We start from the raw sequence: 18,467 nt of genomic DNA, 5'->3' as shown, positions 1-18,467 counted from the left end.
CTGTAATTCTGGCTACTTGGAAGGCTGAGGTGGAAGGATCGCCGGAGTCCAGCAGGTCGAGGAGTGGTCATTGCACTCCAGTCTGGGCGACAGAGTGAGACTCCAACTCAATAAATAAACAAACAAATAAATAAATAAATAAATCCCTCATCAATTTTCAGAAAGGTTTGAGCTTATTACTTAATCACATACTGCGTCAGTTCCATTTTTTTCACTCTTAAGGAACTTCAGCTAAATATATGTTAGACTTTCTTATCGTATTTTTCATGTCTCTTCTCTTCTGTGTTTGTCTCTTTTTTCTTCTCCCCCTAGAGTACCTGGCTTACTTTAATTTTGTACTGGACATTGTATTAGAAAAATCATTTGTAGAAACAATTTGGATGATATTATCTTTATAAAAGATTTTTAAATGTACTTCTTGCTAGGTCCTAGTTACACCAATAACCCAGGACGATCTTAGTACAGATTCAAGGCTTGAAATTTTCTGAACCATTCAGATAGTTCATAACTGTGCTACACTCCATCTGGATATTGCTTTATTTCTATTTTAAACTCATTCCTGTGGTACAGTCCTTTGGGATTCTAGCCTAATGAGGGTGGTGGCTTACCAAAGTTTTTCCTTGTTGGTACTGGACTCCAGTTATACCCTTAGTTCTGCAAGGACTCAAAAAATGCAGCTCATCCTCCAAGCTGCCTGCTCAAGGTCACTAGATAGCTCTGAGGGTAAAAGTAGCTCTAGTGCTATGTTTTACCTACTCTTACCCTCTCCCTGATCTTGATCCAATAAGTTCTGAATTAACTAGTCTGCCATTATTAGAAGCAGAAGTTTCCTTGTTGAGAGTTTGGCTGAAGTCCATTGACTCCAGAGATCAATCTGGGGAAACTGACATCTTTCTGAGGCCTTCCTATTTATGGATTTGGGATACCTCCCCTTTATTTAGACCTTCTCCAGTATCTTTCAATACAGTTTATAATTGTCTGCATTTTGTTCTTCATGTCTTTTGTTAGATTTATTCATGGACCTTTTGTTAACATCTTTTTAATTGTGATCTTATTGTTTGTTGCTGGTGTGTAAAATGAAATGGACTTTTATATATTGATCTTTAAGCTACCTGAACCTTTTTTGATTATTTCTATTGCATTTTTTTTAAATTCTTTTGGGTTTTCTATGTAAACAATCACATTGTCTGCAAACATTGACAGTTTTATTTTCTTTGTTAAGCCTTTCTTTTCTTTCTTCTTATTGCACTGGCTAGAACCTTTAATGCAATGATGAATAGAAGTGGTGATGGCACATATCTTCTCTTTATTCTGATTCTAAAGGAAAGGAAGAACTTCCAATATTCTTCCGTTTAAGATGATGTATATTATAGGATTTTTATAGATGCTTTTTGTCAGGTTAAGTTAGTTATTTTCTGATTTTATTTTACTATGAGGTTTCATTTATTGATACATAATATTTATACATATTTATGGGGTGTGTAATATTTTGTTATATGCACACAATGTGTAATGATTGAGTCAAGTTATTTAGGATATCCATCACCTAAAAAATTTAGTACTTATCTATTTTTATGTGTTGGGAACATTTCAAGTCCTCTTCTAGCTATTTTGAAATAAACAATAGATTATCGTTAACTATAGTCATGCTATCCTATTGAACATTAGAACTTATTCCTTCTAGTTGTATGTTTTTACCCATTAGCCAACATCTTATCACCCCTCCCCTACACACACACACACACACACACACATTCATTTCTCTCTCTCTCTCTCTTCCAAGCCTTTGGTATCTATCTAGTCTCTACCTCCATGAGATCAACTTTTCTAGCTCCCACATATGAGTGAGAACATGCAATAATGTGTTTCTGTGCCTCGCTTATTTATTTTAACACAGTGGCCTCCAGTTCCATTCATGTTGATGAAATGACATGAATTTATTCTTTTTATGGTCAAATAGTATTCCATTGTGTAGGCATTCATCCACTGGATATTCAGATTAATCCCATGTCTTTGCTATTGTGAAGTGTTGTGATGAACATGAGGGTGCAGGTATTCCTTTGATGTACTGAATTTTTTTTTCTTTTGGGTAAATACCCATTAATGGGATTACTGGATCATATGGTAGTTCTATTTTTAGTTTTTTGATAAATCTCTATACTGTTTTCCATTATGGCTGTACTAATTTACATGCCCACCAACAGTGTATAAGTGTTTTCCTTTCTCTGCTTCCTCTCCCAGCATGTTATTTTTTTCTTTTTATTAATAGCTACTCTGACTAGGGTAAGATGATATCTCTTTGTGATTTTGATTTGTATTTCCCTGATGATTAGTGATGTTGAGCATTTTTTTAATGTCTCTGTTGGCTATCTGTATGTCTTCTTTGGAGAAATGTCTATTTATGTCCTTTGTCTTTTAAAAGAGGATTATTCATTTTATTACTGGTGAGTTGTTTAAGTTCCTTGTATATTCTGGGCATTAGTTTCTTGTTGGATAAGTAGTTTGCAGATATTTTCTTCCATTTAATAGGTATTCTATTTATTCTGTGGATTGTTTCCTTTCCTGTGCAGAAGCTATTTAGTTTAATATAGTCCCATTTGTCTATTTTGGGTTTTGTTGTCTGTACTTTTGATGTCTTAGTCATAAAATTCTTGTCTAGACCAATGTCATGAAGTGTTTCTCCTATATTTTATCTTAGTAGTTTTCTAGTTTCAGGTCTTAAATTTAAGTCTTTAATCCATCTTTAGTTGATTTTTGCATATGGCGAAAGATAGAGGTCCACTGTTATTATTCTGCATATGGATAACCAATTTTCCCATCATCGTTTATTAAACAGGGTTATTTTATCCCAGTGTATGTTTTTGGTGTCTAGTTGAAAATCAGTTGGCTGTAAATAGATACATTTATTTCTGGGTTCACTATTCTGTTTTTTTGGTTTATGTGTGTGTATACCAATATTACGCTATTTTGGCTACTATAGCCTTGCAATATATTTTGAAGTCAGGTAGATACCTCTAGCTTTGTTCTTTTTGTTCACAGTTGCTATTTAGGCTCTTTTTGGGTTCCATATGAATTTTAGGATTGTTTTTACTATCTCTGTAAAAACACATTGTAAAAATTTGACATTTGACATTGGCATTTTGAAATGGATTCCTTTAATTCTACAGATAGTTTTGGGTGGTATGGCCATTTTAACAAAATTAATTCTTCCAATCTATGAGCATGTGATGTCTTTCCACTTGTTTTCCCTTCCATTTATTTGATCAATGTTTTGTAGTTTTCCTTGTAGAGGTCTTTAACCTCTTGGGTTAAATTTATTTCTAGGTATTTTTTGCATTCTTGAATTCTTTCTCAGCTAGTTTATTAGTGGTGAATATTTCTATTCACCGTTATTTTTGTATGCATCTTTATTGAATTTACTGATCACATCTAAAGGAGTTTTTTTGTGTGTGAAGTCTCTAGGTTTTTCTGGATACACCATCATGTCATCTACAGAAAATAACAATTTGACTTATTTTTCAATTTGGATGCCTTTTGTTTCTTTCTCTTGCCTGATTTCTCTGGCTAGGACTTCCAGTACTATGTTGAATAAGAGTGGTGGAAGTGTTTATCTTTGTCTTTTTCTAGTTCTTAGAGAAAAGGCTTTCAGTTTTTCCTTACTCGGTATCAAGTTAGCTGTGGATTTGTCATATATGACTTTTATTATTTGGAGATATGTTTATGCTATGCCTAGTTTATTGAAAGAATGTTGAATATTATCAAATGCTTTTTCTGCTTCTGTTGATATGATTATATATTTTTCTCCTTCATTCTGTTGATATGATGTATCACGTTTATTGATGTGTGTATGTTGAACCATCCTTGCATCCCTGGGATAAAAACCACTTGATCATGATGTGTTATCTTTTTGATGTATTGTTGGATTTGATTAGCGAGTATTTTGTGGATGATGTTTGTATCTGTGTTCATCAGGGATTTGGTCTGTTCTTTGTGTGTGTGTGTGTGTGAGTGTGTGTGTGTGTGTCCTTGTCTTGTATTGTATCAGGGTAATGCTGGCCTTATAGAATGAGTTGAGGACAATTTTTTCCTCCTCAATTTTTTTGTAATAGTTGGAATAATTGGTGTTAGTTCTTCTTTGTAAATTTGGTGGAATTCAGCAGTGAAGACATCTGGTCCTGGGCTTTTTTGTTGTTGGAGGACTTTTTATTACTTATTCAATCTCATTATTCATTATTTGTTTGTTCAGTTTTTCTGTTTCTTCTTGATTCAATTTTAGTAGGTGATGTGTGTCCATGAATTGACTAACATCCTCTAGATTTCCAGGATGTTCGTGTATAGTTCATAATAGTCTTTGACAATCTCTTGTATTTCTGTGGAATCAATTATAATGTCTCTTTGTCTGTCTGATATTATTTCGGTCTTCTCTCTTCTTTTCTTGGTTAGTATAGCTAACTGTTTCTCTTTTCAAAAACTAACTTTTCACATTGTTGACTCTTCTTGTTGTTTCTATTCCATTTATTTCTGCTCTGATCTTTATTATTTATTTTTTTCTACTAATTTTGGGTTGGATCTGTTCTTGCTTTTGGCTTCCATTGTACGGAATAACTTTTTTCATCCCTTTTAGTCTATATGTGTCTTTTCATGTAAGGTAACTTTCTTCTAGGCAGCATATAGTTGGATCATTTTTTTAATCCATTCAGACTGTATCTTTTTTTTTTTTTTTTTGAGTTGGAGTCTCACTCTGTCACCCAGACTGGAGTGCAGTGGCCGCTCCCGGCCACCGCAGCCTTGACCTGCTGGGCTCCGGCGATCCTTCCGCCTCAGCCTTCCAAGTAGCTGGAATTACAGGCATGCGCTACCACACCTGGCTGATTTTTTGATTTATTGAAGAGATGAGGTCTTGCTGCTCAGGCAGGTCTCAGGCAATCCACTCACCTCAGCCTCCCAAAGGCTCAGGATTACAGGCTGAGCCATCGAGCCTGGCTCAGTCTGTATCTTTTAAACGGAAAGTTTAATCTGTTTACATTCAAAGTTATCATTGACATATGAAGGCTTATTTCCATTATTTTATTGATTGATTTCTGGTTGTATTGTATATTCTTTGTTCCTTTCTTTCTCTCATATTGTTTATCATTGTATTGTAGTGGTTTTCTGTAATGGTAACATTTGGGTCCTTTCTCTTTCTTATTTGTGTTTGCTTTACTGATGAGTTTTGTACTTTCATATGTTTTCATGATGGTAGATATAGTCCTTTCTTTTTAGGTGTAGGAATCTCATAAGCATTTCTTGTAGGGCAGGTCTAGTGGTGAATTCCCTCAGCTTTTGTTTGTCTGGGAAAAACTTTATTTCTTCTTCTTCTGCTGCTGCTGCTGCTCCCTCTCCCTCTCCCTCTCCCTCTCCCTCTCCCTCTCCCTCTCCCTCTCCCTCTCCCTCTCCCTCTACTTCTTCTTCTTCGGAGTCTCACTCTGTTGCCCAGGCTGGAGTGCAGTGGCATACACACAGCCACCGTTGCATCAACCTGCTGGACTCCAGCTATCCTTCCTCCTCATCCTTCCAAGTAGCTGGAATTACAGTCGTGTGCTGGCTAATTTTTTGATTTATTGTAGAGATGAGGTCTTGCCAAGTTGTCTGGGCTGGTCTTGAGCCTGTGGGCTCAGGCAATCCACTCATCGCGGCCTCCCAAAGTGCTGGGATTATGAGCTGAGCCACCAAACCCGACCTTCTTTGTATTTTTAATCTATGTTTTCTTGTCTCTCACTGAGCTTCAATATTATTAGTTTTTGAATTCTTTTTCAGCAATTTATAACTTTCTTTTTCATTGGAATTTGTTGCTAGAGAAGTATGGTGTTCCTTTGGAGGGGTCATATTTCCTTGCTTCTTCATGGTTTATTTATGTCCTTATAACTGTGCATTTGCTGTAACAGTCATTTCTGATGATTTTTTTGGATTGGTTTTTTTAGGAGAAGACTTTTTCTTGAAGAGGTAGCCATGGTGTTGATTGGGTAGGGTATTTTGGCTTTGATTCTGGGTGTATACAGTAGTATAGCCTGTGTATAATTTCTTCAGCTACACACAATGTCAGTGGTGTTTGTAATTTTTTCAGTGGTTTAGTGTGTGGTTGTTAATGAAAGTTATGGTGAATTTTTGCCAGAGACAGGGATGCCAGGTGGCCTGTCTTTGTGCTCCAAGGTGTATATGTTGGCATCAGTGTTAGCAGGTCCAGGCAGACTGCTTCTTGGGCCTCAGGTGGCTTGGAATACCAGCATTGGCAGCAGTGGACTGGGTGGGTTAGTGGGTCCTCACACTCCTGGGCAGCAGGTGTGGTGTGGGCAATGGCCATAATAATGGTGAGACAACCATCAGCCTCCCAAATTGTCCACACTGGTGTTGGCGTTGGCTGTGATGGACTGGGTGGGCCAGTACCCAGGCTTGCAAGTGGGGTGTGCAGGTGGGTGCCAGCTGTAGTGATAGATACAGGTTGGGTGGGCTGGTTTTCAGGACCCTGGAAGGAGTGCTTAGGTGCCAATTGTGATCGACTGGGCAGAGTGACCCTCAGGCCCCTAGATGATATGCTTGGGTACTGGGGTCTGTATGGAGTTGGGCTGGGTGGGCCTGTCCTTGGACCCCCTGGTGATGAGTATTGGTGGTGAATGTGGTAGGTAGGAGCAGGATGATCCTTGGGTTGTGCTGTGGCCTTGCTGTTAGGAAAGGCAGGATTGTTTCAGTGGCAGCAGCTGTAGGCTGGTGGCTGGGATGCACACACTTTCACTCTAGGTGGCAGCTGTGGGCAGGGGAACCTGTCCTCAGGGCATGTGTCAATGAGCAATGAGCAGTGGCTTCTCTGCTGAGAGAAGTGGGGTTACTGCCAATGGAGCATACTCGGTAACAGCAGCCTACAGTTGTGGCAGCTGGGGGTGGGAGAGCTTGTTTTTAGGGTGTGTTAAAATGTATGCAGACTTGCTGCTGTGGTGTTCTGCAGTGAGCAAGTCTATGCAAACCTACCCTCAAAGTCTCATAGAGCTGAGAAACTGAAGTAAGAGGAGGAGAAATTCCATTTCTCTGAAAGAAACTAAATTTAAAAGGGACTTATGAATGGAAGCCAAATCTCAGGTGGCTGTGAGATGAGATGGTAGATCCGCACACCATTATACCCTCAGATCCTATATACCATAGGGAAGGAATGTAGGACAAGGGAATTGACCCATCCAGGAAAGGCAAGAATGTGATCTGAGGGCAGGATTTATGGTTAGTACATGCACTTCCAAGGAACAGTAGATAAAATAAGAAATTTTAGAGGCATTCCCAGAATTGTGGTTAATCAGAAGTCAACATGGCAAATTAGCTTCCAAGATGAAGTTGCTTTATCCTACACATGGGGACCATTGGGTCACTGCCAATGACTTATGCTTCAGTCATGGAGGCAGCAGTGGCCGTGGCTATAGATGGAGGGGCTCCAGGGATGTGGAGATGCAGGAGTTGTTGAGCACCAGGGCAGGATGCAGTCTGGTGGGGGTTGGGATCTCAAAATGGTGCTATACTGTAGCTGCTTAGGACTCATGGAAGCAGGGAGTGTATGATACCCAGTGTGATTACCCTCTCTGGAGCAATACTGTTGCTGTTCTCCAGGCAGCTCCCTTATACTAGTCTCAGGGCTGGTAAGGGTCAAGGACCCTTCTATAGCTAGGATTGCAGGAGTCTGCAGTGGAAATGTAGACTAATGTAGACTGCAGGGGTTTCTCACTTACCCTTTCCCCACACTGGAGAGCCTCTGGGGTCCCAACTGATCCCAGATGAGCCAGCTGAGCGGGCTGCCTTGTTTCCGTCTCCTTCTTTGCTTTAAGTGTTTCCTTTCACTTCTCTGTTGAATTCCAGTGTTCTCCCTTAGTTAATATATTAAAAGTGTGGTTATCTAATCTCTATTTTGGTTCTTTGTGAAGGAGGCAAGTGCTGGATGCCTCTAGTCAGCCATCTTGAAACTCCCCACTATGAGGTTTTTTAAAAAATTAAATTGTGGGCCAGTCTCAGTGCTTCATGCCTGTAATCCAGTACTTTGGGAGACTGCGGCAGGAGGATTGCTGGAGCCTAGGAATTCAAGACCAGCCTAGGAAACACAGTGAGACTTCATCTCTACAAAAAAATTTTAAATTAGCTGAATACAGTGGTATGCACATGTAGTTCCAGCTACTTTGGAGACTGAGGCAGGAAGATCACCTGAGTCCCAGCAGGCCAAGGCTATGGTGATCTGTGATTATGCCACTGAAGCAGCCTGGGCAACAGTGTGAGACTTCAATTAAAAAAAAAATTAAATTGTGAATGACTTTAATTTTATTGAATGTGTTTTAATGATTAGAATAATCCTAGTATTTTATTCTCTATATTGTTAATGAGTAAATTACAATTAACTATTTTCTAATATTAAAGTATTTTGCATTCTTAGATAAACCAAACACGGTTGTATTTGTGTTATCTTTTTAATATACTCTTAAAATTTGTTTGCTTATATTTTGCTTAGGATTTCTGCATATGTATGCATGAGTGGAATGGGCCTGTAGCTTTTTTCTTGTATGTTCTAGTCTGGTTTGGGTATTAAAGTTGTACTAGCCTCAGAGAATAAATACAAGAGCATAGAGAAAGAGGGAGTACCCCCATCTTTATTTTGGATACAATTAAAGGTTACTTCTTTGAAAGTTTGGTAGAACTTGTCTATAAACTTTATGTTCCTGCCTCCTTTTTTTGCATTTTCTAAGATTCTTAAAGTTTGGGGTTTTATGTTTAGGCCTTTGATTCATTTGGAGTTGATTTTTGTGTATGGTGATATGTAGAGGTCCTGTTTCATTCTTCTCCATGTGATCAGCCAGTCTTCCCAGCATAGTTTACTGAATAGGTTCTCTTCTCCCCAGTGGCTATTGTTGGAGGCTTTGTCAAAGATGAGTTGGTTGAGAAATTAAGGTTTTGCTTCCAAAATCTCTATGCTGTTCCATTGGTCTGTATGCCTGTTCTTGAACCAATACCAGGTCGTTTTGACTATTGTAGCCTTATAATAAAGTTTAAAGTCTGGAAGTGTGATATCTCCTGCTTTAAGGCCTAACATTCAGAATCTACAAGATAATAAATTGTGCCAAAAGGAAAAAACAAGTAGTCCCATTAAAAAATGGTCAAAAAACATTAATAGACACTTCTCAAAAGATGACATCCAAGAAGCCAACAGACAAAAAACGTTCAGCCTCACTTATCATCAGAGAAATGCAAATCAAAACCACATTGAGATACCACCTAACTCCAGTAAGAATGGCCATTATTAATGAAACAAAAAACAGCATATGTTGGCGAGGATGTGGAGAAAAGGGAAAACCTAACTCCAGTAAGAATGGCCATCATTAATGAAACAAAAAACAACAGATGTTGGCGAGGATGTGGAGAAAAGAGAACACTTCTACACTGTTTGCACTGTTGGAGTGCAAACTGGCTCAACCTCTGTGGAAAACAGTGTGGTGATTCCTAAAAGAACTAGAAATTGACCTTCCATATGACCCAGCAATCCCCCTTCTGGGAATATATCTGGAGGTATCTACAAAAAAGTTACCTGCACACACATGTTTATTGCAGCACTACTTACAATTGCAAAAACATGGATCCAACCATGCTGCCCATTGAAACTGAACTAGATTTTTTAAAATATGGTATATATGCACAACGGAATATTATGCAGCCATAAAGAAGAACAAAATTATGGACTTTGCAGCAACTTGGATGGATTTAGAGTCTATAATACTCTGATTTATCACAGAAACAAAGAACTGAGTACCACATGTTCTCACTCATAAGTGGACCCTGAACATTTACTGTAATACTGTAAGAAAGGGATTAGCAGTAGCTAGAAACTGCTACAGGGGACGGGCATAACATTAATAAGAGTAACTGATCTCAAACCAGGCAAAGTGGGGACCAAAGGGAGACCCAAATTTTATGTGTATGATAACCACTTGAATACCTAATCCTGAATTGTATCCCACATCTTTAAAATAAAATAAATTCTAAAAAGAGAGAGACTGGCACCTCCTTCTCTCAGTCTTGTTTCCTCTCATACAGTATGACATGCCTACTCCCAATCACCTTCCACCACGATTGTGAACTTCCTGAGGCCCTCATCAGAAGCAGATACTGGCATCATGTTTCTTGTACAGCCTGCAGAACCATGAGCCAAATAAACCTCTTTTCTTTATAAATTACCCTGCCTCAAGTATTGCTTTATAGCAATGCAAAATGGACTAAAACAGTTGATTTTACCAAACATCTATTTTGTTAGACTTTTCAAACAACCAACTTTTGCTTTGTTTGTCTTTATTGTTTTTTATTGATAGCTGTTTTTATCTTTGTTATCATATTCCTTCTACTTTCTTTGAGTTTACCATTTGGTTCTTTTTCTTTTGGGGGTGGGTAGAGTTGGGAGTCTCACTGTGTTGCCTAGGCTGGTTTCAAACTCCTGGCCTCAAGCAGTCCTCCAACCTTGGTCTCCTAAAGTGCTGGCATTACAGGTGTGAACCACTGTGCCTGGCCCTTTTTCTTATTTTTTAAGTTATACTTAGCTAATCAATTTTCACTGCTTTTTCTTTTCTATTTTTCTTTTTCTGTTTTTTTAAAAGCTATATATTTCTCCTAAACACTTTTGCTATATCTCAGAGATTTTGATAGAAATATTTTTTTTCATTCTGCTCTAAGTATTTTTTTTCTCTAAGTATTTTTAAATTACCATTAGAATCTCTTTTTTGACCTATGAGTTTTAGAAGTATGTGTTTTTTTCAGTTCTGGAATAATCTCATCCACTTTCCCTTTTAATAGTGCTTTCCCTCCATTCTCTCTTATTTTTCTTTCCCAAACTCCTACATGTATGTTGGAACTCCTTCTACTATCTTCCCTGTATTTCTTTAATAATATTGAACATATTGTCAACATAAAAATATGTATAGATAAATTTTTAAGTAAAAAGGTTATTTTGGGGAATAATACACAAGAAGTAGGATTGAAATCTGAGCCATATGTACAGATCAGGTGAGTTCCAGTCTATCCGGAGGATAGAAAAAAAGGATAGACTTTTATTATGAAAAGAGAACATTACACAAGTTGTTTTGAAAGAAAGTTTATTGGCCCTGAAAGCATCTGACAAGAGCTTCTGGGTTCTGATTGGTGTCAGTGGTTATTAGGTAGGATTTGGGATTTTGGAGTTAGGGTTAGGCCCTTGCAGTTTTGGACTGGGCTTGTGAGACAGTGTGTCAGGCAGGTATTGTAAGTGGCTAGCTGCCCTTGTGCTGCAAAATGTCCTTATGTGACCTATATAGTAAGCTGTGGTTTGAAAAAATTTCTAGTGATAGTTTCTGTTATTAGGCAAATCATGCAAGAGAGCCCATCCTTGATAGCCATCCCTGGCTCCATTTTACCAGGGTTTGATACAAATTACTCTATTTTGAATTCTATAACTTTTACAATATTCATTTTATGGTTATTTTCCCTCTGATTAATCTATTATCTCTAGCCTCTGTAATGTTAATTCTCCTGTTTACTTATCTGCTACTCTCCCTCAGTGTGAGTCATTTCTTGTGTTATTTGTGGTTTCTGACTGTGAGCTCATCTTTAACAGAGTGTTTTCACATCCTGTGGATGTTCAGTGTTCCCAAGGTGGAAAGGGGTTTTGTATTTGATTCTGCTGAAGTCCTTCGGGTCTCACTGACCTTACTATAGGTTTAAAAGCATTTCCTCTTTGTGTGAATGTATGTGTAGAGGTAGGGGGATGGGGCTTCTGCAACAACTCAACCTGCCATATTGCTGCTTCTTAATATAAGAAACAGAGACCAAGGACAGAGTCTGGGATCCATTGACACATAAGGGACAGAACTAAGAAGAGAGATCCCTGAAGGAGAAGGAGGAGCAAATGGTAGGAGAAGAACAAGGAGAGAGCTGATACCTGGAAACTAAAGGAGAACAGAGCGTTTAGAAAGATCGTTTTGGCCAGGCTCAGTGGCTCAGCCTGTAAGTTCAGCACTTTGGGGAGGCTGAGGCAAGTGAATTGCCAGGGCCCACAAGTTCGAGACCAGCCCAGGCAACTTGACAAGACCTCATCTCTACAATAAATAAAAAATTAGCCGGGTGTGGTAGCACATGCCTGTTGTTCCAGCTACTTGGAAGGCTGAGGCAGAAGGATCACTGGAGCCCAGCATATCGATGCGAGGGTGGCTGTGAGTGTGCCACTGCACTCTAGCCTGGGTGACAGAGTGAGACTCCAACTCAAAATAAATAAATAAATAAAGATCCTTTTACATGATGTGAGGTCAACTTTTCCCAGGGATGCTAAATTTTTTACCCTGCAGACTAAGGAGGCTTCTTTGAAAGGAAGACCCAGAGAACACAAAAGCAGTGAGATTGGTTAAATTTATAAAGGGAACCCAAGGCACTTTCTCTCTCTCTCTCTCTCTCTCTCTCTGTCTCTCTGTGTGTGTGTGTTTCCGCTTAGAAGTAATTTGGAAATTTCTAGTTGCTCTTGTGATCCTAAGAGGGACTCGTCCCTACCTTTTGTACCAACACTCACCCTACAGGGAGCTTCAAAGCTTCCACAGGTGAGGTGACATTATTTTGTATATTGGAGGTTGCACTGCCTGTTTGTGCCCCTGTCTATCTCTCCACATCTGGTTATTTGGGGACCACTTGTGATATATGTAATAAATAAGAAGACACTCACATCACTTTGATCCTGTTCTTCCTTTCCCCCGCCATTCCTCCTGGAATATTCTTAGCCATGATCTCTTTGAATAGTGCCTTTCCTGCATCCCAATCCTGCAACTCCACACTTAAAGTTCTTTTTAGTCTCTAATTGGAAAGCATTTGGGCCTCCATTTGGAGGAATCTCAGTTCTGATACTCTGGATTTTTGCAACTGTGGAGGGCATCTTGTAGCATGGAACACATGTGTAGGCTGTACAAGGCAAAGAAACCTATGTACTTGTGTCTGTGTGAGTCTGTAACAAGAATGCTAAGTTTTTACATAGTTTCCAGGCAATGACCATCTTAGATCATCTCTCTACAACTCTGAAAGCAAGTAGTGCTGACACCAGCATTCCCATTGTACAGATGAGGAAATTAGAACCTAGAGAGGTGATGTACACAGCAGGTTGGAAACAGAACTGGGCTTATTGTCCCAGCATCCTGCCTCCGAGCTTGGTGCTTTCCCTTCTGCTACCTGGTGCCTATGCATGTTTGTGCAGGCCTAAGTGGAGACACCTGTCCCTACACCCAAGTTTCTGTCAACTTGATTACAAACATCCTGTGAAGCCTCCCTTCTCCTTACTTCCACCCCACAATGGCATGCCATGCACTAGGCTTAACTCCCGCCTACCTTTTCTCTGCTGGCCCTTACATCTTTTAAACATTGGCTACTGCTGCTGGTAAACATCAGCAAATAAATTGTTGACCCGGGTCAGTGAATTTATGACATTATATTTTATAGCATTTCTGGATAGAAACAATGGCCAACATTATCGTTCTTGGCATTATTTTTTATTGAATACAGACTTATAGTCTTTAAATATTTGAATATAATGCTTACAATAGACAATTCTTTAAACATACATATATTTCTCTAAGGCACAAAACTATAAATTAAAATTGAAAGGCTATACACATGTACATATTGCCATAAATCTATAACTATTTTATAAAAATAGAACTCAAATATTAACTTTATATATTTTAGCAACTTAGCAATTTTGTAAGGTGGCCATATACGTTTTTATTATGCATCACTGTTCCAAATGACTGTCTCATTCCATCTCTTAAGGGACACCTTGAGCAGGCTCCTTTTTCAGGGTCCCCACAGAGATGCCCTTGGCCATGGCTCAGTATTGTCTTTGCATTAAGATTCAGTGCATCTGTCTGTTCTTGGAGGGGGGAAGACCAGCTTCCAGCCCCTTCCTCAGAGATAGGAGGTGTTCCCTGTTGCTAAGTACCTGCTGTGGTTCACGCTTCTCAAAGCCCTTGCAGTGCATAGTTTGATATCTGAATGTACAGAGTTACCTTTCCCTATGCTTGGAAAACAGATATAAGTTTCGGTTTGTCATATCAGTGCAAATAGCTTAAAAGAAAATCACCTGAACAATGCCCACTGGGGTAATGTCATCCCAAAGGTGAGCCCCGCTGCCTGCCTGCTCGAGCAAGGTCCTTTATGTATATGCTCTCTAATTCTCATAGTCTTGCAAGATGGGGACATTCTTGTCCTCCTTTGACAATGGAGAGAATTGGGTCTTTGGGCATTTAAGTCATTTGGCCAGGGATGGTGGGGCTGCCTGACCCCAAAGAGCTCTCTGCTTCCCCAGAAATCCATGTAGGGAAACTGGAGAAGAATTCAGATCTGCACGACCGTCATTTGGAGAGAACAGACAAGTGGGTTTGAGTCAACTCACAGCAAGTGGGCTGCCTGTCCCAGATACCCCTGGGACCCTTCTCAAGGAGAGCAGGAAGGTAGCTGTTGGAGGGAAGAAGCATGGACCCACAGACCAATGACTTAAGTCTGTACCTTTGAAAGGCAATGCCCTAATCTCCCACATCATCCAATAGAAATCATCTAAAACCAGGACTCAAGGAATTCACTGCTTAATGCTGCTTGTATTTTCATAGAGCTGAGCCAAGGTCATATGCTCACCCTACTTCATCTGGCCTATGACAGTCCAGGTCAAAGTGTAGGGAGCTTTCACAGTGGTCTTAAGAAGGGACACTTGCAGGGTCCCTGGGCTAGGGTGGATGCTTAGGATGATGGAGACCACAACTGGAATGGGGGGGGGTCATTTTCAGGAATACCCTGGGAGAGTAGAGTGGCAGTGTGGGAGCCGGGCTCTGTGCTGTCCCCTGCTTTATGCACTGTAGATTTTTTGGTTGCTTTCTTGTTCTCTGTCCTTTTAGCCTTCCCATAAAAATGTGCCCCAGTGGGAAGTGCCTCTCATACCTCCTCTATGATCATAGCCTCTCAGGACATCTCAGCTCCAACTCTCCTGAACTGCCTGGCCTGTCCTCAGCTGAGGTGGGCTCTGCATATGTCCATTCCCTCCTCTCAGCCCCACTTGCTGCCAGCTGTACCCTTGGTCCCCAAGCCCAGTGGAGTCCTGCTCTGGGTTCGTCCACATAGGTTTTAGTCAGAATCCCTGGACAGCATCCTCCAAATAAAGGAGCCCAGCTGTCTAAGGGTGTCTTGCTTGGGCCACTGAGATCATTTTCTGAAATTAACGTCAGGGTGGTTTTCTTAAAAAAACCTCTCCCTTAAAAAACAAAACAGACAGATAACAACAACAGAAAAAAAGCAAAGCAACCCTCTCTCTTCTCCATCTATTGGAATACCTACATTGGGAAGGAAAGTAGGAAAGAAAATGCAAATGGTAGGACCCTGGAAGTGACTGAGTCCTCTGTACATCCCCCCATACAAGACACCCATCTGCCCAGGGGTATGCAGTTTACTCATCTTGGGCTGGCCCTGATGCCACCAGGGAAGGAGAAAGTGGAGACAACTCCAAGGCAATTGGAAAACAAGTTTTTTTTCCTTTCAGAATAGCTGAATGCAATTTTCTGAACTCAATGGAAGGCTACCCCTGGGAGCTAAGGGAGGAACGTGTTTATGGACCCAGGTCTCTATATTTTAAATGAATTTGGGCTGTGCGTGGTGTTGGGGGAGTGGACACTTAACAGGACTGTGTGGCTCAGTGGCGGCACTGTGGATCCCCTGATCAGAATGCTTTGAATCTGACAACAAAGCCTCCTGCTCTCCTAAAAGAAAAGAGGTTAATGACCCAGAGTTAGCCTCTTCCTTCATGATTCATCTAGGTACATTGGTGTAATAGGGTGACTGACTCATTCTTTCGTTAGGCAGCAACATCACCTGGACATGCTAGGTCCTGCTGGAGAAAGAAACATGGACATTAAGCCTCCGAGGACCACAGATGGAGGTCTTCATTGTGCACCTCCCATCTCACTCAGGTTGCCTCTGAGCCAGGCAGTGGACACCTTGCTAAATAATGACAGTTCCCATGCATAATAGGGGACGCTTTCCTCCTAACACTCCAGCTGTGTGATACCTCTTTGTGACCTGTGGGTTGGGTCCTGAGGTTGGGGAGCTGCAGAAAGCTGGGGTGAGGCATGGGAGTAGGGGACAGGCAGGGTCTGGCTGCTGCAGAGGCTGGGTTTGGAAGGTGAAACCTAGTGGCAGGAGTCAAGGTTGGAGTCCCTGGCTGGGCTTCATGGCATTTTCCTTTATTGCCAGTGGCTTGCCCTCGGCAGGCTGTGGCAGACTGCAGAGGTCTCTCATGTCAATGAGGCTTTCTTCCACAGCTTTCGCAAACTTGGTAGAGGAGGTCTCTTTGCAGCTGTGAAAGCTGGAGATGCAGAAGAGGATGGTCTCTGGCTGGGGATTGTAGCAGGCACCATACCCATTGGGGACTACAGGACCATAGCAGCAAAACATCTCCATGGTTGTGGGCACCTGGAGGAGAGGACAGGTCAGAAACTGCTTGCTCTGAAATGCAACCTGCAAGCCTGCTAGAGCGGGAGGAGTTCGAACAACCCAGAGCCTCAATGGGGGCTTTCCTCCCTATTTTCCACGTGAGGGTTTAACTAGATTAACCAGGTAGACCGATTGCTTCAGCATGGATGGACACAGCCTGAGTCATAAAAATAAACCTGTCTAATCATATGATATCGAGGGAAGAGGGGCCCCAAACCCACTCCCTGGTGTTTTATCTGCTGTGCTTTGGAGTTGGAAGCTCCCAGAGTGACCTGGTACTGGGTCTTGGGCTGTCTCCCCTTCATCTGGGGGCCATTTGAAGCACAGAAGCAATCAGAGTAATTTACTAAATGGCACCCTGGTGGCACCCAACAGTTAGAGGCTTCCCGGAGAAAGTAATTTATGAACTGGAAGAAATCTGGCCCATCCTCTCTGTCAATTTTCCCCAGATCCTTAATTACTGTCAGTATTGCCTGGCTGCTCTGATTTTTTTCCCCACAGCCTGGCCATGCACAATTACCCAGCACTGGGTGTTTCAAAGATTGCCATCAACTAGAGTTTTAGTTATGCATTTAATATGTTTTGATTTCAGAGTGCTGAGAGTTTGTAATTCGGATCACCGACCAAGAAACTGTGTTTCTGAAGGCATTCAAGCCATAAATGCTACTTTCCAGTTGGAAAACAATAAGAGGAAAACCCCCACACCCAAAATCAATTGTGTTAGCTGACTGTGGAGGGAATATAAAGAGAATTTGTGGGCAGGTACAAGACCTAGTTTATGTTGAACCCACAGGTTTCTGGTGTTGTGTGCTCGGGCCTTCAGAAGTGACGCTGGCCATTTTAATGGGGCAGAACAAACCATTAGTCTTGCTAATAGAGTCACCACATTGTCAGATAAATTTGCTGTGCAACAGCCGAAGGCCATAAAGCTATTCCAAAGCACTTTTGTGCCCAGGGATGGTTTCCTGAAGAATTTATGTTGTTGTGTTTTGTCCTCGCTTATTCTTGTCTGCATGCTCACTGCCGTAATGACAAAATCAAATTACTGAGTGGGCTTTTATCCTCCAACGCAGCTTTAGCATCCCCTTTTATTGCCCATGTCCAGCCGTTCGCAGTTGAGGTGAAGTTTTAGTGAATTGACAGTTGTGGGGTTATTTCCTCTCCAAAGCGATTGCCTCTCTAATGGGTTTCATTCTGTCTTTGTGGCAGTGGTCCCCCCACAGAATGAGACTGCAGTGCTGGTTAAGAGATGGTGGACTGACAGCTAATCTGCTCTTGCTGTTGGTCTCACGGCCCTTTATAATAATACCTGTGACCTGTTTGGGGTGGGGGGGGCGTCCTGTTTATACCAGGCGCTGAGCTGGGCTTTTTCCCTACATCATTGCTCCTGGTTGAGCCAAGACTTCACTCCAGATCTGTCAGGCATCAGAGCCTGGAGTCACCACAGTGGAATATCATCCCTCAGGCTAATAGATTGAAAGGCAGTGTAGTGTAATGGCTAAGGTGGCAGAATAAATGTGTTCCCATCTTATCTCCACCTCAGCTAAGGTAGAGTCTGTGAGTACTCCCATTTAGAGGATGGGAAGCCATCTTCTAAAGGGAAATTATTTTCCAATAAACATTTAGATCATTTTGCCAAAGGTCACATAGCTCATAAGAAGCAGAGGCAGGACCTGACTGACTGTAGTCAGTGGGCTCGCGGGCACTGAGCTCTTTAGAAAGCTTACTGCTTACACTACCCCTGGGCGATGGCTGTGCATGACTGTACCTGGCTGGTGGAGAGGACAAACTGGTTGCTCATCAGGTATGTTTCATCTGTGAACATCTCAGGCAGCACCTTGCACACTTCCCGGGCCAGCTCTCTCAGTGCCAGCAGGTGATTATCGATGGCCATCCCTGTTATGGCCTGGGTAGTTGGAGACAAAGAACAAATGAGG

General features: G+C 41.2%; 1 protein-coding gene across 2 annotated transcripts in view; it reads right to left on the bottom strand.

Annotated features, from left to right (window-relative positions):
* Positions 1 to 16,183: 16,183 nt before the first annotated feature.
* Positions 16,184 to 18,467, bottom strand: part of CHAT (choline O-acetyltransferase) — a 51,003-nt gene continuing 48,719 nt past the window's right edge. For both annotated transcript variants that reach the window (XM_008055212.1, XM_008055211.1), the window contains 2 exons: positions 18,299 to 18,436; positions 16,184 to 16,509 (listed from right to left, as the gene is read on the bottom strand). In XM_008055212.1, coding sequence (XP_008053403.1) covers positions 16,240 to 16,509; positions 18,299 to 18,436 — 408 coding nt within the window. In that variant the 3' untranslated portion in view covers positions 16,184 to 16,239. The remainder of the gene's footprint in view (positions 16,510 to 18,298; positions 18,437 to 18,467) is intronic.

The sequence above is a fragment of the Carlito syrichta genome, unplaced genomic scaffold (assembly GCF_000164805.1).
Source record: "Carlito syrichta isolate Samal-C Ts95f unplaced genomic scaffold, Tarsius_syrichta-2.0.1 Scaffold301780, whole genome shotgun sequence".
Taxonomy (NCBI): domain Eukaryota; kingdom Metazoa; phylum Chordata; class Mammalia; order Primates; family Tarsiidae; genus Carlito; species Carlito syrichta.
The sequence above is the reverse complement of the archived record's forward strand: the minus strand, read 5'-3'. Positions and strand labels throughout refer to the sequence as shown.